Source organism: Enhydra lutris, unplaced genomic scaffold, assembly GCF_002288905.1.
Source record: "Enhydra lutris kenyoni isolate GAN:26980312 unplaced genomic scaffold, ASM228890v2 scaffoldscaffold96, whole genome shotgun sequence".
Taxonomy (NCBI): domain Eukaryota; kingdom Metazoa; phylum Chordata; class Mammalia; order Carnivora; family Mustelidae; genus Enhydra; species Enhydra lutris.
In genome coordinates this window covers 4,718,387-4,743,395 of record NW_019154180.1, presented here as the reverse complement: position 1 = coordinate 4,743,395, position 25,009 = coordinate 4,718,387, and the positions used below count along the sequence as shown (strand labels likewise).

Below are 25,009 nucleotides of genomic sequence, written 5' to 3'. Positions count from 1 at the left end.
TACCATGTAAGTGTTATAGTATAAAAGTATCACCTTATTTTAAATAAAATAAGTATAATATATCAATACATATATATACTTGAGACTCTTGGGGCAGAAGTACAGGTTCATATAATCTGTGCTCAGACAAGAAAGGAGTAAAGACCATAGTTGGGGCAGGGAGAACAAGACAGGGAAGAGCACACTAAATTGTTCCCCACTTCTTGGGTATGATGAGGAGACGCTGCCCCACCTTCTGAGCATCTATTCTTCTAACTGTCGGGATCAGAGCAGGCATCCTATTTTCATTGGGTTCTAATAGGACCTAGAAATCTAAGACATTGCTAACAGTACATATTTTGAAACTATTATCCATAGGTATCCATCAAGTCCCTAATATATAATATTCTAGTCACCTCACCGTGCTAAATGCTTCAAAGAGAGAACATTATTTAATCGACCCAAAAACTCCATGATGAAGATGCTCTTATTATTATCTCCATCTGTGGATGACAATCCTGGCACAGATTTATTCAGAGGGTCACACATACATATGGAGCCAACGATAATCTGGTTAAGATGAGAGTTTTGCTGCCAGCTCACCCTTTACCTTTGACTATATATTGGTATATTTTTGGTTGGTGATGTTTTGTTTTGGTTTTTCTTTTAAAGATTTCATTTATTTATTTGAGAGAGAGAGAGAGTACACACATGAGTAAAAGGGAGGAGAAGAGGAAGAGGGAGAAGCAGACTCCCCACAGAGCAGGAAGCCTGATGCGGGGTTCAATCCCAGGACTCTAGGATCATGACCTGAGCTAAATGCAGACACTTAACCAACTCAGCCACCCAGGCGCCCTTTGGTTGGTGATGTTTTACAGTTTCACATATATGAATGTTTTCTAGTGAGAAGTATAAAACAAATGAACTGACTGAATAAAGACATAACTATTTAAAGGAACTTCATCCCCAGAAGAATGCATATTTAGAAGTATAACACTCAGGGCACCTGGGTGGCTCAGTCGTTTAAGCATCTGCCTTCGGCTCAAGTCATGATCCTGGTGTCCTGGGATTGAGTCCCACATGGGGCTCCCTGCTCAGCGGGGAGTCTCCTTCTCCCTCTGACCCTCCACTTCTCGTGCTCTCTCTCTCTCAAATAAATAAATAAAATCTTTTAAAAAAAGAAGTGTAACACTCAAAAAGTATTAAAAAGAACACATGAAGAAGTGAAAAGTAAAGCATTCAATTACAATAATTCTTTTTTTCTCATTCACAATACAATCATAGATAGAACATATGTCTCTTTGCACTCAAATAGTTTCATGGCTAAAAGGGAAGCATTTTTAAAGTTCTCAACATCATTAGTCATCAGGGAAATGCAAATTAAAACCACAATGAGATATCACTACACACCCACTAGGATGACTAAAATTAAAAAGATAGACCATAGCAAGCGTTGGCAAGAATGCAGAAACACTAGAACTGCTGGTGGGAATATAAATGGCACAACCGATTTGGAAAAAAGTCTGATAATTTATTACAAATTGTGGTACATGCATACAAAACTACTTAGCAAAAAAGGGAACTACTGATTTACATAACATGAATGAGTGTCAAAAGTCTTACACAGAGCATGCAGGACGCAAAAGAGTATGTAATGCATACTCCAACTTATAGGAAATTCTAGAAAAGACAAAACTAATTCATAGTGACAGAAAAGAGACAGAGCAGTGGTTGCCTGGGGCAGAGTGTTGGGGAGGCGAATGACTGCAAAGGGACATCAGGAACTTTCAGGGTCATGGAGATGTATTTTGAAAAGGGTGGTATTTCACTGGTGTATACATATGCAGAACTTCACTGAGCTGACGGTTTGGTATTCATACAGATGAGCAGACTTTCAAATGACTAAGTTAAGCTGTTGAAAAATTACAGTTGCCTTGGGGTGCCAGGGTGGTTCAGTCGTTAGGCATCTGACTCTTGATTTCCAGCTCAGGTCTTGAACTCACGGTTGTGAGACTGAGCCCTGCATTGAGCTCCATGCTCAGTGTGGAGCCTACTTGAGAGTCTCTCTCTGTCCCTCCCCCCATTCCCCCTTTCCTTCCCCTGCCACATGCATACTCTCTCTCACTCAAAAAAAAAACAAAAAACAAAAAACAAAAACAAAAACAAAAAACAAAAAACAAAAATAAAAACTACAGGTGCCTCATGGGAGGACAGAAGGTTAATGTACCAGTTAAGAGGCCATTTGGCATACTGAATGGATTTATGCATTAGATGGGTAGCTAAAGTAGATGATCTTTAATGTCTTCCCCCATTCCTAGATACTTTAAACACTACATAGATAGTATCACTGATTATTTAAATTTTTTCTATCTGGGAAGTTTTATTATGTTGCCATTTAACAGCACAATCAGAAAAATATATTTGCAGGTCAGGGTCCCCTCTATTCAAAGTGCCTGGAGGTCATAAAGAAGGTATGAATCAAAATACTATATTCTGAAAAAGACCTTACCAACTGTGCAGCCAAGACACTTGAGAACTCGCTATTCATGGCATATGGGAGTGCTGTCTGTGCTCTTGAACCATATGTAGTCTGGAACCTCTTCTTTATCTCATTCAGAAAATTAAATGCTCGAGAACGTTCAAAATCCTGAAAAGAGACCAACACAGAGTTCAATCAGAAAGTAAACCAAGATGATATGATTAACAACAACCATAAGAATAGCTAACACTTACTGAGCAATGATTCCATGAGGAAGAACTAGCACTGACCTCATTTTACAATAAGAGAACAAAGGCTCTTAAAAGGTAACTTGCCAAAGGTCAAACAACTAATAAAAGAAAGAACTGAGAGTCCAATCCAAATATATTTATTTGACTACTGCCAACTAAAGATAACAGTATCTAGGTTAGTTGGGTTGAAGAGTAAGAGTTGGGTTTTACTTCCTCCATATCTTTCACAGGACCTGTGAGAAGGCCCAATATAAGAAGATGCTTAATAAATCCATAATAATGGTACGGTCTTTCACACACAAAGATAACACTACTGATACATACTTTGAATTGAGTTTTTTGAATATTGATGGTATGCTTGAAAAGATTAAGTGAAGTACTCTTGTCTGGTCCCAGTCAAGAAATAGAAAACTCAACTCTAATGAACCCAAATTTAGTTATATTTCTTATCTATTCCAAGCCTTTTCACATCAGTTATTTCAGATATAGCTGGATTTTTAAAATAATTTTAGAAAACACTGTGAAACTAGGGATAAAAATCATTGTGATGATCTCTATGGTTGATACTCATCTCCACTTCACCCAAGATGATTAGTCTAACCTAAGGGTTCTTACACTGGGGTCAGTGGTCCAAATTCAAGGGGTCCATGTACTTGAGTAGAAGAAAAATCACATTAAGTTTTAACTGAAGTTTTAAATCGAGTGTAGGTAACAAACCAGAATAGTACCAAACAGTACTTATGACTGTCACCAATAGAAATCTTTTTTTCACATACCATCAGTTACAGGTATCTCAAAATATCATTTATACTCTTCACTTCAAAATTATTAGTTCTCAGACCTATGACTAGATCTTGTCACTTAATGTAATTCATAAAAAAGCATATATATCACTGTACCAATTTTTAAAATACTCTGAATACTATACTTCAATATAACTGGTTTTGTTTATAATCATGTATTTCATACATTTCAAAACATCCTGGGAGAGGTCCATGAGTGTCGAAGGGGTCTGTGACTCAATATAGGTTAAAAACCTGACCTACAGTAATCATGTCAATTCCATGCCTCTTGCCATTGCTCAATTTAGAAATAAGTATGTAACCTAGTCCTAGCCAATAAGACATGAAAAGTTCACTTTGAAGGAGGGGGAGAGGACCACGTGCTTCTGAGAACTTTCCTCATTCTTACAATAAGAGATTTGAAAAGACACAGTTCCTCTTCTCCGGACACAAATAAGAAAGCATGTGGTTCCATGCGACCATAGGGGAATGTACTAGGAGGAAGCTGACACTAAGGACAGCAGACAAAATGACCTTAATGGCACTGTTAAGTTACAGAGCATTTTGGTCTAGAACCTAGAATCCACAAATACTCAAAAAACAACTTACCAATGTGAACTACAGGTTTAGAAATTTGATCATGACGTATCATGATTTTCTTTTCCAAAGACTTATATACATTAAATTCACTATTAACATGAGCACTGGGTATTATATAAAACTAACAAATCATTGAACATTCTATCAAAAACTAATGATGTACTACATGTTGGCTAATTGAATTTAAATTTTAAAATTCAGTACTGAATAAAATAACCTATTTAATATTTCAGATAAATAAATTTTGAGAGGATTTGATACCAAAGGGTCATGATTATGACCAATTCTCACTACACAATAGGAGAAATGCAGAAATTGCAAGAGGTTAAGCTAAAACTCTCTACCGAAACTGAGCTGATCTGCATATACCCAGACATCAACTCTTCTTGTCATTTGCTGCTCCATATGATAAATGCAAAGTACAGAAAAAATTTCTAGCTATGGACAGTTATAATCACATCAACTTTACCTACTAAAGATAATTAAGAACTGACTTTATTAACAGTACACATAAATAGCAACATGTCTTCAAGTTACTTACATCATCAGTGATACAAAGATATACAATCCTGTCTTGGCAGATGTAATGAAACAAATAACTGTAGGATAAAAGATATAAAACTTACTGTGGTTATTAAGCAATATCTCTTTCATTTCCATCTTCTATCTATGTATAAGCAAATTTAGTACTACCAATGTGACCATATCATTTACAGATACTATCTATTCTCCCTCTCCTCCTCCCCTATACACCTGTTTCTCTCAAGTCAAACTGGTAAGAATATATAAGACATTAAAAGAAAGTCTCTACCCTAAGTAGCACAACAGTATGCACATTACCCATTAAAATGGTAGCTGCAAAAGCATAACTGGACTCTTAGGGCCTCTACAAGAGATGACATCTTAGGAGGGACATGTAATTAAGATTAACTTCCAATGAGCCATATGTCTTCCTTGCCTTCTTTTAAGATCTCAGAGGAATCACTTTTTCTACCAAACACTCGAGACTAGCATTTGTATGGCATCTACTTTGAGCCAGTTACTGGGTTGGGTGCTGAGGATACAAGTAAGCAAAACCATCAGTCCCTGCCTTCACAAAGATCACAGTGCAGGGAATTACCAAGCAGCATGGTAAAAGAGGAGGAGGAGTAAAAGGCCATATGGTGCTCTGGCAACATAAAGGAGACACCTAACAGAGTTTAGCAAAGGGTAATGGGAAAGACATCCTGGAGCAAGTGATGCCTGAGTCAAGACCTGAAGAATAAGTGAGAGATGGCAAGGTAAAGAGCAGATAAAGAATCTTCCAGAGGGTAAAACCAACAAGCACAAAGGCCTGGAGATTAAAAAAAAGCACATAATGGGTTTAGTACAGTCAAATGAGCTCACATGATTAGAGTGTGAAATAGAAGAAGAAACAGAACAGGACCTGATTAACTGGCTACTAGAAATGAAGCAGAGGGATAATTCAATTTTGCCTCCCAGATTTCTACCTTGGGCAACTGGAGAGATAGGAGTACTGCTGAATTATACTTTTAATGTTCATATAAAGGCTTGATATGAATTATAAGGAGGTATGGGAACTCGGGCAAAATGTCTTCCTCCACTACTCTAGAACTGTTCATGTCAATTCCATCAATAACTTCTGTATCACCATATCCAGTGGTTCTCTCTGAAACATGATACTGTTGACCACTTCCTTCTGAAAAGTGTTTTCTCTCCACTGGCTTTCCCAACACCAGGCTTGCCTGGTTTATGTGGCAGTCTCTTTCCCTCTGTATTGATGTTTTCCAACATCCCCAGCTACCTGCTCTTCTCACAAACAGTCCCTGGATGGTGGCATCCGTTGTCATGTCCTGTTGTTTTTATCAGCTACCACAATTATGATGATGATTCCCAAATCTAGATCTGACCTACTTCCTGAGCTCCAGGCCTACATACACTACTGTCTATTAGACACATTGAACTGGACATACAATAGACAACTTAAATACAGTGTCCAAAATGGAAGTCATCATTTTCTCCAGAAAATTTGTACCCTAGGGAGTAACTTGGTACAAAGACCACAAAAAGTCACAAGGCATGGTCCCGCCACCAAAGAGTCTACAGTCGGGTGACAGAGACAAAAGGTAAGGTTTGCAGTTATAATACGGTGTGGTAAGTGCTACAGTATGAATAAACAAAGGATGCTATGGAGATGAGCAAAAAGAGGGCACCTGGCCTGGCCTTGGAGTTCAGGCTTTCTAGAAAATGAAATATCTAACCTCAGAAAGGCAAAGTCAGATTTTTAAAAAGATAAACATATTCAAGTAAAAGGTAATGGCTACTGCAAAGAATAGGAAAAGAGAAAGAACCCAGCATTGAAATGCAAATAGCTAAGCAAGGCTGGAGACCAAAACTGAAAGCTAAAGTAGTGAGATAGGGGGCCAGAGAAGGAAGCAGGGGCAGATATTGAAAAGTCTCTGGAGTCATTAAGAAACTTTACCGTGTGAGTTGAGGGAAATTGGAGGGGGAGACAAACCATGAGAGACTGTGGACTCTGAAATACAAACTGAGGGTTTTAGAGGGGAGGGGGTGGAGGGTTGGGGGAACCTGGTGGTGGGTATTAAGGAGGGCCCGGACTGCATGGAGCACTGGATGTGGTGCATAAACAATGAATCTTGGAACATTGAAATAAAAAATTAAATTAAATTAAAAAAAAAAAACTTTACCCAGACTGCACAGAGTAACTGCTAAAGAAAAGGGATGTGATCAGAATTACCCTTTTAGAAGGATTAAATAATAATGAAGACAGTATCTCATTTGGGACCTGTAAAATGAGCAAAAGCTTACCAGGGGGCTGGGAGGGGAGAGACAGTCCAAAAGCATGAAAAAAATACATAACAAAGCTTGAAATAATAGAGCTAGGTCAGAGAATGGCAAGGACTCCTATACAGGTAAGTGTAGAAAGGTCAGGAAGGGACAAAATTATGAAGGTAGAGTTTGGGCTTTACTCTAAAAGCAATGGGTTTTAAGCAAGAAAGTTTAATCATAGAAATGTAAAATACAGATTTAAGGAGGGAGCAACTAGAAGCTGAAAAGCAAGTTAGGAGGAGGCTATTAAAAATGAAAACCAATGAAGGCCTAAACTGAACACTATGACAAGTGGGGACAGAGGAAAGGGAATGGATTGAAAAATTTCTTGCAGGACAATGGCAAAGATTTGGAGAGGAAGTCAAATATGATTCTTCAGTGTTAGGGTTAGCCAACTGAATGGCTGGTGATGTTGTTAAAGAAGAAAGAAGCATCAAGAGGAAGACTGGATTTCAAGAGGGAAATGGTTGACTTACAGTAAAATGGACATTTTCTTTCAGTGTACAATAATAAGAGATATTTTTAATCAAGATGATGAAATATGGTTATAGGAAAGAAACCAAGGCAGAAGGTTAAAAGGAAAAACTGGGTGATGGCGCCTCACTCCAGAGGATACTGGGCAGGACTGGATCAGGGTTAGGGTTAGGGTTGCCTTCTTGTACTAGAACCGCACCTTTACTGGATTACATACTCTCGCTTCCCTCGTAGCTAGATAGGACTATGTGACTAATTTCTGGCTGATAAAATGTGAGTGGAAGGTATATTCTCACTTCCCAGTCTTGCCTCTAAAAGGACTGAATGTGCTTTCCCTGGGCATTGTCCTGGGAACTGACTAGGAACACAGTGACCATAAGCCTAATAAGTTTTTGAAAATGCCTTAAGCCATACTCACAAGAAGCTGGAATTATTTGCCCCTAAGATGTCTGGACCTCTAAACTATACCAGCAGGCAGCAGACTACTGAACCTGCATAGTTCCAAAAGATGACACCCTAACACCCATTTTGGATGTGGCCAGAGGATAATGGACAAAGAAGAGCCTCCTGGAGAACAAAGCCAGGAATCAGGGAGAAAAAACAAGGGAGTTCCTCCAATGAACCAGAACCACTAACCACTCCAGGATCAGAATAGGGAGTCTTTGAAATTGCTGTGAAGTAGTTACTGGAACACTGCTAGGAAGCAGTGACTTCTATGTGTTTCTCATTCTTCCCTTTTCTAAATATGAGTTTGTAACTTTGATGCTGGTGATGTTTTTCTACTTCTACCACTGTCTATTGGGTTGGGCAGGGGGAGCAGGAAGAACATATGACTTCTCTTCATGGTAAGTCACAGGAGCCACTCCTGGGCCTTATGGAGAAGACTGTGTGTCACCCAGACTCTCTGAACTGGACAGTGACCAGATAAGGTTTTGGAGCCATCTCCTACAGAGAGGATATGTGCTCTTTGTTTGAGAAGAAGAGTACACCCAGATATTTGAGAGGCCCAAAAGAGTAGAATGGAAGATTGCAAGTTGTCTCCTAATATCCTGTAACTTCTTATAGAGTAACAGAATTTTAGTTAAACATACAGCTACACACCTATGACAAATTCTAGCCTCCCTTCCAGCTAGGTTAGCTACATAACTATGCAGAGAAAAATAAAATGTAAGCCAAAACTTCTGAACAATAAAATGTCACCCTACTTCTGGCTTTGCCTTTAAAAATACCGGGCATGTAGGGGCACCTGGGTGGCTCAGTGGGTTAAAACCTCTGCTTTCGGTTCAGGTCATGAGGATCAGGTCCTGGGATCGAGCCCCACATCGGGCTCTCTGCTCAGCGGGGAGCCTGCTTCCTCCTCCTCTCTCTCTCTCTCTCTCTCTCTCTGCCTGCTTGTGATCTCTGTCTGTCAAATAAATAAATAAATAAAATCTTAAAAAAAAAAAATACCGGGCATGCGATGTTAACAAGAACTAAAGGAGCTGCCTTGGCCAGAGCTAAGTGAAGACACTAACTGAAAATGACAGAGCCACCCCAGCAGCCTGGAAGTACTCCTCTCTGGGCTGTCTCATTTAAGTAACACTGTATTTTGGGTGTCTCTCTTACGGTAGTTTAGACTAGACTAGATCCTAAATTATACAAGGAGCTAGCTTTGGAAAGTAATAAGAACCTCCTTCTGAGATAGGAACTAAGGAAATTAGGATAGATTAAATAACAAAAGTTTTTTAAGTATTGATGAGGAATGTTGAGGCACTTTTTATCTGATTACTAAGATTTCCCACCTATGCCCTCCCCAATCCATTCTCCGACCAGCCACCAGAGTGATCTTTCTAAAGCAAAATCTGACCATGTCACACCCCAGCTGAAAACCTTCAGTGCCTGCCCACAAAGTAAAGTCAATCTCTTAACATGGCTTATGAGACCCTATATGATTGCTCTTTTACCTGTCTCTCCAGCTTTATTTTCACCATGTTACCAGTCACAGAATGTCACCTGCAGTTCCCTAACTCCATACTTCTCCACTGGCTGCTCCTTCTAGCACTACCTTCCACCATCTACTGCAATTATCTATGCACTTGACTGTCTCCTCCATTAAACTATAACCTCTATGAGGGCAAATACTGTGTAATTTCTTGTTGTATCCCCAGCACCAAGCACAGTACCCAGCAACAGTCAAGTGCTCAATGAATATTTACTGAAAGAATGAACATAGGAATATTACATCTTTTATCTGTATCATGTTGCACATATCCTAAAGCTCTATAGCAAAGTTATTTTTTTACAAGTAACACTACCATACCTCTTTAAAATATTAATATCACTTTGATGATAAAAAATAATTTAAATTCAAATTTATAATGAGTAGAACAGACCATTGTCTAAACTGGTAAAGGTTACTGTTCTATCAGTTTATTCAAATTATCTACCAAGAACCTTGTTTTCTAGTTTTCTATCATTCTGATTATGACACAGTTTACTTCTTTCACCCTCTACCCATGCAGAGCAGAACTCACTTGCCATGTGAGTACGTTAGTTTGTTATTTTCAGAAGGTATCTTAGCCAGAATCTGCTCTGTCACCTCCAGGAAGTTTCCTCCACACCAAGCATGTTTGGCAAGGATAGTCGTTCCCCTGGCAACGACTGCAAAAAGAATGGCCATGGCTTCAATCTATCAAAAGGAAAAAAGGCACACAAAACTTAGAATATTTCTTTGACAAGATCTTTCAAAAGAAAATTATCATTTACCAACATCTACCTGAAAACAGTATTTTTTCAATATTCACTTATTTTTTAATTGAAGTATATTTCACACACAATGTTACATTAGTTTCAGGTATACAACACAGTGATCTGACAAGTCTACAATTTATGCTATGCTTACCACAGGTGCAACTACCATCTGTCACAATGCAGAACTATTACAACACATTGACTATATTCCCTATGGTGTACCTTTTATTCCCATGACTTACTCATTCCATAAATGGATGCCTATCTCTCTCACTCCCCTTCACCCCTTTTTGCCCACCCCCCTTCCCTCTGTCAACCATCAGTTTGTTCTCTGTATTTATAGGTCTGATTCTGCTCTTCAGGTATTTTAAGCATTTGTTTAGATTCCACATGTAAGTGAAATCATACAGTATTTGCCTCTTATTTCACTTATCACAATACCTTCTAAGTCCATCCATGTTGTTGCAAATGGCAAGAGCTCATTTTTTCTTATGACTAATAATATTCCATTGTGTGTGTATATCTCCATATATGTATGGATAAAGAAGATGGATATGTATATATGGATAAAGATGTAGTGCATGTATATATGGTGTATACCTTCTTTATCTATTCATCTACTAATGGACACTTGGGTTGCCTCTGTATCTTAGTTACTGTAAATAATGCTGCAATAAGCATAGAGGTACATATATCCTTTCAAATAAGTTTTTCATTTCTTTTGGTAAATACCCAGTAGTAGAATTACTGAATCATAAGGTATTTCTATCTTTAATATTTTAAAGAAGCTCCATACTGTTTTCCACAGTGGTTGCACCAATTTACATTCCCACCACCAGTGCACAAGTGTTCCCTTTTTTCCACATCCTTGCCAATACCTCTTCCTTGTCTTTTTGATACTAGCCATCCTGACAAGTGTGAAGCAGTATCTCACTGTAGTTTTCATTCGCATTTCCCTGATGGTTAATCATGGTGAGCCTCTTTTCATGTGTCTGTTGGCCATCTGTATGCTCTCTTTGGAAAACTGTCTATTCGGGTCCTGTGTCCACTTTTTAATTGGATAATTATCTGCAGGGTTTTGGTGTTGAGTTGTATAAGTTCTTTATATATTTTAGATACTAATCACTTATGAACATATCGTTTGCAAATTATCTTTTCACATTCAGTAAGTTGCCTTTTAGTTTTATTGGTGGTTTCCTTTGCTGTGCAAGAGCTTTTAATTTTGATGTATTCACAATAGTTTATTTTTGCTTTTGTTTCCCTTGCCTCAGGAGACATATCCAGAAAAATGGTGTTAAGGCCCATGTCAAGGAAATTACTGACTATTTCTCTTCCAGTTTTATGGTTTTGTTAATTCACATTTAGGTATTTAATCCATTTTGAGTTTGTGTGTGGTGTAAGACAGTGGTCCAGTTTTCCCAGCATCATTTGTTGAAGAGACTATCTACTCCCTGTTGTATATGCTTGCCTTTTTTGTTGAAGATTGATGGACCATATAATTATGGGTTTATTTCTGGGCTCTCTATTCTGTTCCATTGATCTATGTGTCTGTTTTTATGCCAGCACCATACTGTTTTGATTACTGAAGCTTTCTAATATATCTTGAAATCTGGGATTGTGATACCTTCAGCTTTGTTCTTATTTCTCATGACTGCTTTGGCTATTTAGGTTCTTTTATGGTTCCATATAAAATTTTAGGATTAATTGTTCTAGTTCTGTGAAAAATACTATTGGTATTTTGATAGGTATTATACTGAATCTGAAAATTGCTTTGGGTAGTGAGGACATTTCAAAAATATTAATTCTTCCAATCCATGAGCACGGAATATCTTTCCATTTGTTCGGGTACCTGGAGACACTACTGCCCAAGGTGCTATAATATTAATGTAAGACACTTAATAATAAGCTTAATAAAAAGGTCATAGTCTTGTACAAGTTTACAACCCTAAACCATACTGATATATAGAGAGACACATGAAATATGTACGTGTGTATATATAAAATGTAACATATATGTTATACACACGTTGATAGATAAGGTGCATTAACAAATTATACAGCACAATTGGATATCACCATTTGAAAAGCAATTACCATAAACAGTAAAGGAACATAAAGAGGGGATTCTTCTTTTTTTTATTTAAGTATAATTAACATGCAATGTGATATTAGTTTCAGGTGTACAATACAATGATTCAACAATTCCATACATTATTCAGTGCTCATCACCATAAGTGTACTCATAATCCCCTTTATCTATTGCACCCATCCCCCCACCTCCCCTCTGGCAACCACCAGTTTGTTCCCTGTATTTAAGAGTCTGATTTTTGTCTCTTTTTCTTTGTTTTGTTTCTTAATTCCACATATGCAATAATCCCACCCTGAAAATTTATCCTAATAGTTCAACAGAAGTTTGACTCCAGAGTCAGAAAGATACATATTAACAATATTAATAGCCCATATTTATTAAGTGCCTGTGTATCAGGCACCATTTTAAGCACAACTATTAACTCGCTCAATGCTTACATCAATTAAATTACACACTACTATGATACTTCTACTAAAATGTGCAAACTGCAGTACAGATAACTTACACAGTTTGCCCAAAATTACAGAACTAGTAAATAATAAAAATTGGGACTCAAACCCAGGTGGTATGGTTCTAGAACCCATAATCTTATCCATATAGTATATACTGCCTCTATTATAAAGCCATTATCCATAATAGAAACAAACTGAAAAGAACTCAAACCTTCTACAAGAGGAATGGTTCTTTAAATTGTTAAGATCCTTCATAAACAAAACATTTCTAAAAGAACACAGCAAGAGTTTAAGGTTATTTTTCTCATGTTAATGAATCTGTACTATTTTCCACCCAACAGCCCCATTTCTTTTATCTAATGGTATAAATTTATAAAAAGAGATGTCCAAGTACCTTCCTATTCTTCTACTAACTCTTCAACTCAATGTTATTTCTTAACATGTTCAGTTCCATCCAACAGGCCAGTGGTTCTTAAACTATAGGTGAACGAGTTCTCTTGGGTGGGAGAGTGACAGTCACTGTTAAAAATTCAAATTCTTGGCATCATCACCTAAAATTCTGAATCAGTAGACTTGAGGTAAGATCCTGGAATAACATATTTAAGACAAGCCTATCTAGATGCAGGTGATTCACTTAACCATATTTTGTGAAACACAGCAACAGACCACAAAGTGCCTGAAGTCAGGGAATCCAGAGATTCCTTCTTGGAATCCCAGCAATGAAACACCGCACATAAAGCAGAAGTACTCATTTGTGTCTTGAGCTGAACACCTCTCAGGGTTTCTTCTTCACTCTCTAAAGGAGGGTGTTCCTCAGAATTGTGTCCTTAGCCATCTTTTTTCTGGATTTCTCTTTACATATATGTAGTAAGTTACAATTTCCAAATCATTTTCTCATACATTAACTCCCTCGATCTTTTTTTAAAAGCCTCAGTAACATGCTCTAGGTACTGCTCCATTTCTTAAAATCATAGTCTATACACTATCTCTGCTTCTCTACTTCTTTTTAACTCTTTAACTTACTGGGTTTTGCCCTCAACGGTCCACAAATCCATGATTGCTAAGACCATCAACAGCCTCTATGCTGCAAAATTCAGTGGACACTTCTCTATTCTCACTTACCTGACCTCTTAGGAATAGTCAACACCGTTGACTAACCCTCCTTCTTGAAACACTCCCACATGTCTGGCTGCTCCTTGTTTTCTTGCTGAGCCCTCTTCCTCTAGCTGACTTCCAAATGATGACTTTCCATGGGTCTTGGTTCTATGCTCTCTCATCCCAAGAAGAGCTCATCTATACCTGTCATTTTAAACATGATCTATTTGCTAAAGACATTTTGCATATAGAAAAAAAACAGGGCACAATCCAAGTTAAGGGAAAACTAAAGACAAAACTGAAGGCACAACAAATAACTGAGGGAAAGGCAGATGAACAGAACAGGGACCCACAAAGAAGACTGAAAAGGACCAACTGAGAAAGTGAGAGGAAAGCCAGAAGAATGTGGTGGCCTGGAAGCCAAAAGGAAAGCAAGTGTCAAGAAGGAACACATGTCAGCTCCTATCTGTGTTTACTGATGCACAGTAGGAAGACTATAAAGAGCCACTGAAATTTTATGAAGAAGGAAGTCATTGGTTAGTCCAACAGATATGCAGTAGAGTGGCACAATAACACAAAGAGAAACAGAGATGAGAAATTATATGGCCCCTGATACAGATAAAAGAGTAGCAGCTTCAGTACCTTAATAGCTTCAAGAAGAAAACTGAATTTGGCAACAATACAAAAAAAAAAAATCTAGTGTCTTAGTGGACTGTAAGTTCATTATGAACTAACATCAGGTAATTGCTTAAAATACTTACATAATCCTAAATTACATTTTAAAATAGGGTGCCTTGATCTTTTTAAGTACTATTACCATTATACCCTGTGCTGGTTAGAACATATGTGGAATATTGAGTTCAACTCTCAGTACAGCATTTCAAGACTGGATGGAAGGGCCACTTTATGGGTAAGGGACCTGGACATTCTATCATTTGAAGAATAGATAGATAAACTAGAAATATTTAATATTAAAAAAAGAAGACTTAGAGGGAATATGACAATAGCCTTCAAGTTTACATGAAGTACAGTCACCCAGAACAGGGAGTGCACTGTTTGGAATATAATTAGGAACAATGGATGTATTTACAAGGAAGCAGTGTTTTGTTCAAGAAAATCAATGCCCAATTAAAAAATATCTGTTAAATATCAGGTACATAGCAACAGAAACTTTCTTTTCAGACGCCAATAATAGGAATTTCTTACTCTCTTCTAGACTGTTAAAAACCTCACCTATTATCAAGCCTCATCTGCCCCCACTGTAACTCTCATGCAATAGAATCTGTAATGTCCTTTAAGTTTTTAAATTCCAGTTAACAGTGTAAAATTAGTTTCAGATGTATAATTCAGTAATTCAGCACATCCACAATAGCTGGTGCTCACAAGGGTACTCCTTAATCCCCATCACCTGAATCTGTAATGTATTTTTGTTTTAATTAACATATACCATATTTGTTTCAGGGGTGCAGGTCTGTGATTCATCAGTCTTACACAGTTCACAGCACTCACCATAGCACATGCCCTCCCCAGTGTCCATAACCCAGCCACCCTATCCCTCCCCTGCCCCAACAACCTCAGTTTGTTTCATGAAATTAAGAGTTTCTTATGGTTTGTTTCCCTCTCTGGTTTCATCCCATTTCATTTTTTCCTCTCTTCCCCCACGATCTTCTGCCTTGTTTCTCAAATTCCACATATCAGCGAGATCATATGATAATTGTTTTTCTCATTTCGCTTGAAAATTGGGATAATAGAACTGTGAAAGAATACTGCATTTAAAGTGAAAACCTGCCTCTGCTAACTACTAGCAGTATGTGAAAGTGTAATAAACCATAAAATGCTATATAAATATAATATGCAAGAAAAAAAGAGTGAAAAAGATAAGCCAGAGAAGAAAGAGAAGGAAAAAAAAAATGATATATAAAGGAAAGTCGTGTCTCAACACTGTTCCTCCATTCTCTTACTGATGCCTTGCTTGGTCCCAGAGCCGTTATCCCAGCTTTACTTCCTTCCTGCTAAGAATCCTGTATGAGTTTCCTGTAGCTGCCTTGACAAAGTATCAAAAGCCACAAAGGTTTAAAACAACAGAAATTTATTGTCTCCTACTTCTGGAGGCCAGAAGCCCCAAATCAAGATGTCAGCAGGGCCAGGCTCCCTCAGAAATCTATAGTGAACAATCCTTTCTTATCTCTCTTTAGCTTTTGGTAGTCTGCTGACAATCCTTGGCATTCCCTGGCTTTCAGCTGCAGCACTTCACAATCTCTGCCTCCAGAGTCATATGGTATTCTTCATGCGTGTCCATGTTTTCATATAGAAATCTCTGGGTCTTTTCTCTTATTAGGACACCCACTCCACTGTGACCGTCATTTTAACTTACATCTTAATTACACCTGCAAAGACCCTTATTTCCAAATAAAGTCACATTCACAGGTACCATCTGTCAAGATTCAACGTATCTTTTTTGAGGACACAAAACATCTGAGAACCTCACTGTTCCTCCCAAATCATTCTTACTCTTCCCTCTCCATATATTCACACCACTCTTTCCTTACCCTCATTAGAGACCTGTCCGTAGAGAGAAGAAGGGCCACCTCCAACAACTTGGAGTTAGAAAGGCCTGTTTCTACTTCTACAAGAAGATTCTAAGGAAAGGACACTTTTGTTTCAGTTGCCAGGATTAAAAAAAAAAAAAAGATATGTCATGGGGGAATCCAACTGAGAATTCTAGATGTAGTTTTTTACAGAAGAATTATTAAACTGTGAAGATCTTCAAGTCCATCAAATTGAAGATTAAGATGTTACCAATTGGCATAATAACTGAAATGCCCTGAACAGCATTATTTATAAAGAAAAAGGCATGAAGCTTCAAAAAATTTTTAAAAAGGAATTTTTGAAATATATCCGTTTGTAAGTAAGGGATTACCTGTGTTAAAAACAAATTGCTTGGGGCACCTGGGTGGTACAGTTGGTTAAGCAACCAACTCTTGGTTTTGGCTCAGGTCATGGTGTGTCAGGCTCCACACTCAGCACAGAGTCTGCTTAAGACTCTCTCTTCCTCTGTCCTTCACACACACACACACACACTCTCTCTCTCTCTTTCTCAAATAAATAAATCTTTAAAAAATTGCTCCCCATTCCCCATGTCCCTCTCTAGAAAAAAATACATAAAAATGAAAATAAATAACAAGTTACATATAGCACAGCCACAATGAAAACACTGCTCCTCAGTGGAGGCATCTTCAAGTAGAGGATGAAGATAGTTTTAGGGAACTGAGTAAAGAAAAAGGCCAAGTCAGTTTTTCTCACATTCAAGTCTATGTGTTCTTAGGATTTTTTTAATTCTATATTCTTATTTTGATAACATTAAAAATGTCTGTTAATATTCCAGATATACACGTATACCTTATAAATGATGACACACAATTCCATGCTGCATTTGCATTATAAAGGCCAAAGAGCTAAGAAATTCTCTAATATGACAGTGCCTAATTTTTAATGTCTTAGAAGCATGTCTGGCTGCTCTTAGGCTGGCACATCCTAAAATCATAATCACAATCATGACTCAAGCACTCTTGTATTCCTGTTGTGTTTTTTAATCAGTTATAAAGACAAAATTTATCTTTTACCGTAACAATTTACAATTGAAAGATATCTGCATAAAACTTTTATTTGAAGAATTAAGATTTGACATTCTGAAAGTGACAGAGGGACAAAATAACAATTATCTCAGGCTAAGGAGAAAATAATATTTAAAGATGTGTCTGTACTAAGTGGAAACCAAATGACACTAAAACATGTTGTATGAATAAAGGTTGTGCAACTGTCCAAACAGAAAAAAAGGGGAAGAATTAACTTCTCACATAGCACATGGTAACAGTCAATACAAAATCAAAAGAATGCATTCTGTATCATTATTTATATTATTGCAAAGGAATGTATTGTGTTAATTCTTGCAACAGTTCATTAGCAGAATGTTTCATAGGAAACATTAGATTGTTTCCACCCTCTCACATACTGTGAAATTGGCCCATTAAGTTAAATGGGAAGGGGGCATGGAAAGTGCTCCGGAAAGAGATGGGAACACATTTTATGGAAGAGGTATGGAACAAGAGATATGGAAGAGGTATGGAACAAGAGAAGGCACAGAAGTGAGAACAAACCAGGGAAGGTAAACTGGCCTGATGAGATGGAATGGTCCACATTTGGTGAATGAGAAGTTTTAGGAATAAGTACAATGACCTTTTACAAAAAAAAAAGGCCTGTATAAATGAAACAATTAATGTATTGGATCAAATCGTTTTTCAAATTCAGTTCAACACATATTTTTCGAGGATTTACTATATGACAGCCAAAGGAGTAGACACCGGAGATATGAAGCCCAGTAAGAGAGGACCTCTATACTCAAGGAAGCCATAGTACAATGGGAAAGACAGACATAAATAACTGCAATAAAGAGTAACTAGTGAATAATCTCAAAATGTTCAAATTTATTCAGACTTCTTAGAGGTTTGTGATTATTTCACTGGGTGAAGAAAAAATGCAGGTGTCAGCCTATGTATTAGGAATTTCCTCCACATACTGTTACAATTACTCCTCTGGAAGAGACGGCAAAGTTCATTTTATCCTCACCAGCTCACAGTGCCCAGCACAATACCTGGCATATAATTTTCCCTCAAATATTTGTTAAATAAATGAATGAATCTGAGCATGTTTTGGTTTAAACAACAGTAACTTTATATTCAGTAGGACCTGGTAAGAAGGATATTTTGATTACTAAATTATGTCCTTAATTAAGATAAAGCAGTTCAACTGCTTTAATCTATTCTAATCCCCAACTTTCTGTCAGGGTTTTAGGAGGAAATAATCCAATGACAGATAAACCACCAATTCTGATGTAATAACCTTGGAGGAGACAGAAGAATGAAGAACAAATATTGATATGGCAGAAGAAAAGAAGAGGTGTTTATGAAAAGCCTGAAGTCTGGTTACAGACTTGCTGTATTCTTGCTGGTGTTACAAATATTCTTTTATGGTGCTGTTCTGAGACCAAATTCAATCCCTCTGACTTTCTGGGGATAGGAGCCTACCCTGTCAAGTCAACCACCTGTTCTATTTTGCATTAACCATCACTACCACATCACATCATCTGGATTATTCCTGTTTGCCCACACACACACACACAAACATGTAAACTACTTAAGAGTAGAGATCTCCTACGACTTGTTTCTAGCTATATCCCTTGACCTTAGAAGAGTCTCTAGGACATACTAGCTGTTCAATAAATACTTATTAAACATGTGAGTGAGTCTGCTCTCAGCCACAGCTATTCAAAGGCGTAACATGTCTCTGGGATCAAGGGTGGGACAATGGAGGTACAGGTAGTTGAGCGCAATTAATAAGAGAAAGAAAAGGACTTGACAACTGATCATTTGTGGGGGGATATGAGAGAGGGAGATGTAAGACATTTACGAAAGAGTCTAGTACATGGTCTGAGTTTGTTAAATACTGGCCAATTATTACAATAACACACAGGTCTGAAGCTGTGGAAATAGGTCTGGGTAGAGATACTGAGTCCCTATCCAAACCGAGGAAGAAGAGGAATGAAACAATGGGTGATGAAGAAAGGGCACGCGGAGGTGTACAAACACACGGAGCTCAGAAGTAGGTGAACCAAAAAGTGACGTCATCAAAACAAGGGCGTAGAGATTAGTTTTTAGAAGACTGAGATCTCAAGACTGAATCTCAAGATTTAAACGCTAAAGAAAGGTCTTGCAGAATGCGAACTGAGGGAAAGTTAACATTTCTCCCTCCTGCAACAACTTAAGTGACGCATTCTGACACTCCTTAATTCGAGACTTTTTCAGCGGCACAAAACGCAGCTCGCCAAAACTGAACCTGCCCGACAATTCGAACCGTCGACACCAGAGAAGCCCAAGTCACCCTTGCACTGCCTCCTCACTCCACCCCAACACCTTCTCGTCCACACCTCTGCCCTCCCTCCGCGGTCGTCTCCCCGCCTTCTGCCGAGCGCGCCCTGTACCATTTACCTGTCCGGGCACCCCCTAAGAGCGCGTAGGCTCAGAATCGAGCGGCGTAAGCCAGAGGTGGACCACCGACTGCCCGCTCCCGGAGGAGGTTGGGACCGGACGCCACCGGCTTCCGCGTAAAGAGCCCCGCCCGCGCGCGGCCTCCTGGGAATGTGAGCGTTCCTCCAATGAAAATGGACTGTAGGGCGGGACTTGCTGCATTCCCAGCCCCGGCACTTCCCAGTAGCCGCACTGCATTCTGGGAGTGGTAGTTCCAACTGGCGTATCATCCTGTCACACAGTCAATAACTTGTGATAAACATCATCAGGCGGTTCCTCCGGCAAAAGGAAGGATGCAGGGCCACAAAGAGTTCACCAGCGTTGAGTCGGAGGGATAGATGAAGAGCGAAGCTTGCCCCGACATCTCTGTGCTTATTCTCAGCAGGTAACGTCTCCTGTTACTGCACAAAGTAGAATTCGTGTCGCAGGAGCTCCCTCCTTTCGCCACGAAATTTCCTAACCTCCTTAGACCCCTCAATAATCCTTTCTCCCATTCTTTTGCAATAATAATAATAACAATAATAATAATAACCGTTCCTCCTTCGCCTTCTCTCGTTTGATCTAAGCTCCCTCGCCCCTTCCCCTTTACATTCCTGTTCTCTCTTGCCAACTGAGTCTAGCTGCACTGATGAACCCTTCCTTCTCATGACTCCTCAAATGGCTCCCTGCTTACTTGCTCTTTATTATCAGCATTTAAAGATTGGCAGAATTTCTCTCATCTAAAACATTCCAAAGTCACCCTTCTCAACTCCACACCCCCCCAAAACCTGCACCGCACAAACTTAACCTGTGGTCTTTTTCCCACCTCTCTTTTCCAGTCAAAATTCTCAACTGTGTTGCTAAAACAATAGACCCTTCTCAACAATTACCATACTTCATACTTGCAGGATTTTACATTGATTATTTTCCTCTTTAAATCCTCTTAGTATGGGCTGCTTTAACAAAATATCACAAACTGGATGGCTTAAACAACAGAAATTTATTTCTTACAGTTCTGGAGGCCGGGAAGTTTCAGACAAGAATGCTGGTATGGTTAAGTTTTGGCGGGAACCTGCTTGCTGACGTACAGACTGTTGTCTTTTTGCTGTATCTTCACATGAAGGCGAGACATCAGCACTCACACATCTCTTACAAGGGCAGCAATCTTATTCATGAGGGCTCCATCCTCCTAGCCTAATTAACTCAGAAAGACACCACCTCCAGCTACCATCACATTGAGGAGCTAGACTCCAACATATAAATTGGGCGGAGGCACAAACATTCACTTCATAGCACTTTCTATTCTTTTATCTCTAAGATGATTCACATTCCTCCCTCCCACTTTTATGGCAGCTCCTCATTTTCTTTTGAAATGTTCATGACCCATAGTGCTCTGCCCTATGCTCACACGTTTCTTGGGTAATCTCCCCATCCCCACTGATTTGGTTGTCATCTGTATGCTGAGGATTCCCACATATAGGAAGCCCAGAAAAGACTCCTGTAACCCAGACTGAAATATTTAATGACAGCTGGGCATCTCTTTCAAGCACTTAAAACTTAATCTAGTCCTCATATGACCTAGTACATTTCCACTCTACCCTCTCCTGTAACCTGTTTTTCCTTCTCCTCTAATCCCAGCTCAGTGAACAGCACAACCGTGCAATCAGTTGCTCACACTAGAAAGTTGGCTATCATTTTGAGTGATTTCACTCCCTCAAAGTTCACATCCAAACAATCAGCAAGACATATTAATTCTATCTCCTAAATGCCTCACTTGTAAAGCTTCAGTTTTCTCATCTTTAAAATGAGTATAATAACAGCACCTGTCTTCAAGGGTTGTTGCAATGATTAATGAACACTAGTGTCAGGTAGAGAGTAAGCACTTGATGTCAATAAGTATTTATCAAACAAGCATTGTGTTTGTCATTGGTTCTCCCTCATTTGGTCTTACAAAATGATAACTAACATTTTCTTTTATTTAGTTTGTATTCAGGGAGAAATAAAAGGAAAAATGATAAATGGTGAGATAGTTTGTGCAAATTACCTCTACTCCATTCCTCTGTATTTTTCCAAGCATGTCAAAAAAAAAGTACTAGTCATGAGTCACTATACACATGGTTCTAATCTAATATGTGCAGGATATACCATACCTTAGTTATTGTTATCAGCTCCAGGTGGGCTATAGACAAATTGAAGTACATTAAGAGAATCATAACTAAAATGATCAGGTCATTAGAAATCATAAGGATTGTCTCTGTACCTATAGTGTCTCCTTCACAATCTCCCCACCCGCCCCTTCTTCTCACTTAAGATTATTCTATCTAAAACAAAATCTGATCACTTTGAAATCCTACTTAAAACCTTCATTGGAGGGGTGCCTGGGTAGTTCAGTGGGTTAAGCCTCTGCCTTCAGCTCAGGTTATGATCTCAGGGTCCAGGGATCGAGCCCCGCATTGGGCTCTCTGTTCGACCGGGAGCCTGCTTCCTCCTCTCTCTCTCTCTCTGCCTGCCTCTCCACCTACTTGTGATCTCTATCTGTAAAATAAATAAATAAAATATTTTAAAAAAAACCTTCATTGGATCCCCATTATATAGAGGATAAGGTCTAAGATTCTTAACAGAGAATTCAAGGCCCTCCATGATCTGGCCTCTCTCTACCTCTCCTGCTTCATATTCTGTCTCTCTCACCAAAACATTCTGTGTTCAAGCCTGCTTCTCTATGGTGGCATTCACTCATTCATGTATCCTTCCATTCCTTCCACTATATGTACTAAGTGCCTACTGTGAGCCAGGCCTATGATATATCCTGGAGATATAACAGTGAGAAAGACAGACAATGTCCTTGCCTACATGGAGCTAACGCTTCAGTACCATGCTCTTTCATGTCTCAGTGCCTTTGCACATGCTGCCTCTCCTGTCTAAATCTTATTTATTTTTCAATACCAATCTCAAATATCACTTCTTCATTTTTCATTAAAGTATATACTTCTTTTTTCACCTTTATCCATCCCCTGTAAAGGTTTACTTTTCATATTAGTATTAATTTTATTTAGTACCTATTCTTTGTGAGAGGGAATAGTGTCCTAGAAAGAGAATGAGGTTTGGAACCAGACAGTCCTGAGTTAAGAACTATGTGAAAAAATGTTCATCATCACTAGCCATCAGGGAGATTCAAATTAAAACCACATTGAGATACCACCTTACACCAGTTAGAATGGCCAAAATTAGCAAGACAGGAAACAACATGTGTTGGAGGGGATGTGGAGAAAGGGGAACCCTCTTACACTGTTGGTGGGAATGCAAGTTGGTGCAGCCACTTTGGAGAACAGTGTGGAGATTCCTCAAGAAATTAAAAATTGAGCTTCCCTATGACCCTGCAGTTGGCATTCTGATAAACGTTCCCTCTGAACAAAAGAAAAAGCATGATTTGTTGCATATGGTGACTTCTGTTATGTAAATACAACCCCTTGGCTAATTTTCAAGCAATCCTTGGTGAAACAACCAGCCCTCAAAATTCCTGAATATTGGGGTGCCTGGGTGGCTGGGTTTAGCCTGGGTGGGTTTAGCCTCTGCCTTCAGCCCAGGTCATGATCTCGGGGTCCTGGGATCGAGCCCCGCATCAGGCTCTCTGCTTGGCAGGGAGCCTCCTTCTCCCTCTCTCTCTGCCTGCCTCTCTGCCTACTTGTGATCTCTCTCTGTCAAATAAATAGGTAAAATCTTAAAAAAAAAAAAATTCCTGAATATTTTACAAATGACTTTCACAGGCTTGTAAGAGCTGGCCCTGGCACACTGCTGGGTGCAGAGGCAGAATTCAAGAGCACCTGGGGAGAGAAATCAGTAGCTAATGTGTCCGGAAGTTGATAGAATTCTCATCTATTGGCTTCTAATCTTCGGTGAAATAAGAGTGAAGATTCAGCTTTAAGAGTGAAGGGAAAGGAAGTTTTAGGAGAATGGGAGGTTTTGAAAAAGTTACTGCAGAGGTTGGAACAGAAAACTGGCTGGCAGGCGAGGGCAGAAATTCTAGGCACCATCGACCATTAAGTAGGAAACTGCGTAGGAAACTCACTCCAGTGAGTCTGTGTGAGGTTTTTTTTTTTCAGCAAGACTCAGAAGGCAGGTGTATAAACTTAAGTACCTAACTAGTATATAAAATAAATTCCACAATAAAATACAACACTCCATTACTCTCCCACTAAATGTGTTTCTTCCTCCAGTCTCCTCAAGATAAGTAAATGGCACTATCATTCACCCAGCTGCTCAAGGCAGAAACTTGGAAACATTCTTGAAAGTCTCAGTCCCCATGTGAAACACATCTTCATATTTTTTTAGCTATTTCTTCCAAAATAAATTCTTCCTTTTCTCTCCACGTCCACCACCAACCTAAGTTAAGGCATTATTTCTTGCCTGGATCACTTCAGTTTGGGTGGGGTTCTCCTCTCTTGCCTTTCATTTGCTACATACCAGAGGGATTTTTTTTAAGTGACTTTCTTAAGGTATATTTACATACCATACAGTTTACCTTTTTAGTGTGCAAGTCAATGATTTTTAGTATAATCACACAGTTGTGCAACCATCATCATAATCCATTTTTAGAACATTTTTGTCACCTTAAAATGAATCTGCATGCCCAATCACAGTCACACCCCATTTCTCCCAGCCACCTTCCCTTTTCAGCCCTAGGCAATAACTAAATGGGATCTTTCTGTCTCTATAGGTTTTCCTTATTCTGGCACTCCATTTAAATGTAATCATATAATATGTGTTGTTTTGGGACTGGCTTCTTTCACTCAGCATAATATTTTCAAGGTTTAATGATGTTATAGCATGCATCAGAGCTTTATTTGGGTTGTTTCTACATTTTGGCTATTGCAAATAATACTCTTATGAACATTCGTAGGCAAAATTTCTTTTGGGAATATACCCAAGAGAGGAATTGTTGAGTCATATAACAAGTCTATGTTTAATTTTTTGAGGAACTTCCAAACTGTTTTCCAAAGTAACTGAACCATTTTGCATCGTCACCAGCAATGTATTAGAGTTCTAATTCTCCCACATCTTCATCAACACAGTTGCTGCTCATCTTCTTGATCCTCCACCCTAGTGTGAGTAAGTGGTATCTCGCTGTGGCTTTGATTTTCATTTCCCTGGTAACTAAATAATGTTGAG

General features: G+C 38.7%; 1 protein-coding gene across 1 annotated transcript in view; it reads right to left on the bottom strand.

The window, feature by feature from the left end:
- Positions 1-19,961, bottom strand: part of LOC111139153 (vesicle associated membrane protein 7) — a 48,707-nt gene extending 28,746 nt beyond the window's left edge. The window contains exons 1-4 of the mRNA XM_022491310.1: positions 19,826-19,961; positions 9,929-10,083; positions 4,633-4,690; positions 2,489-2,626 (exon numbers count right to left, since the gene is read on the bottom strand). Coding sequence (XP_022347018.1) covers positions 2,489-2,626; positions 4,633-4,690; positions 9,929-10,074 — 342 coding nt within the window. The 5' untranslated portion in view covers positions 10,075-10,083; positions 19,826-19,961. The remainder of the gene's footprint in view (positions 1-2,488; positions 2,627-4,632; positions 4,691-9,928; positions 10,084-19,825) is intronic.
- Between the last annotated feature and the right edge of the window lie 5,048 nt (positions 19,962-25,009).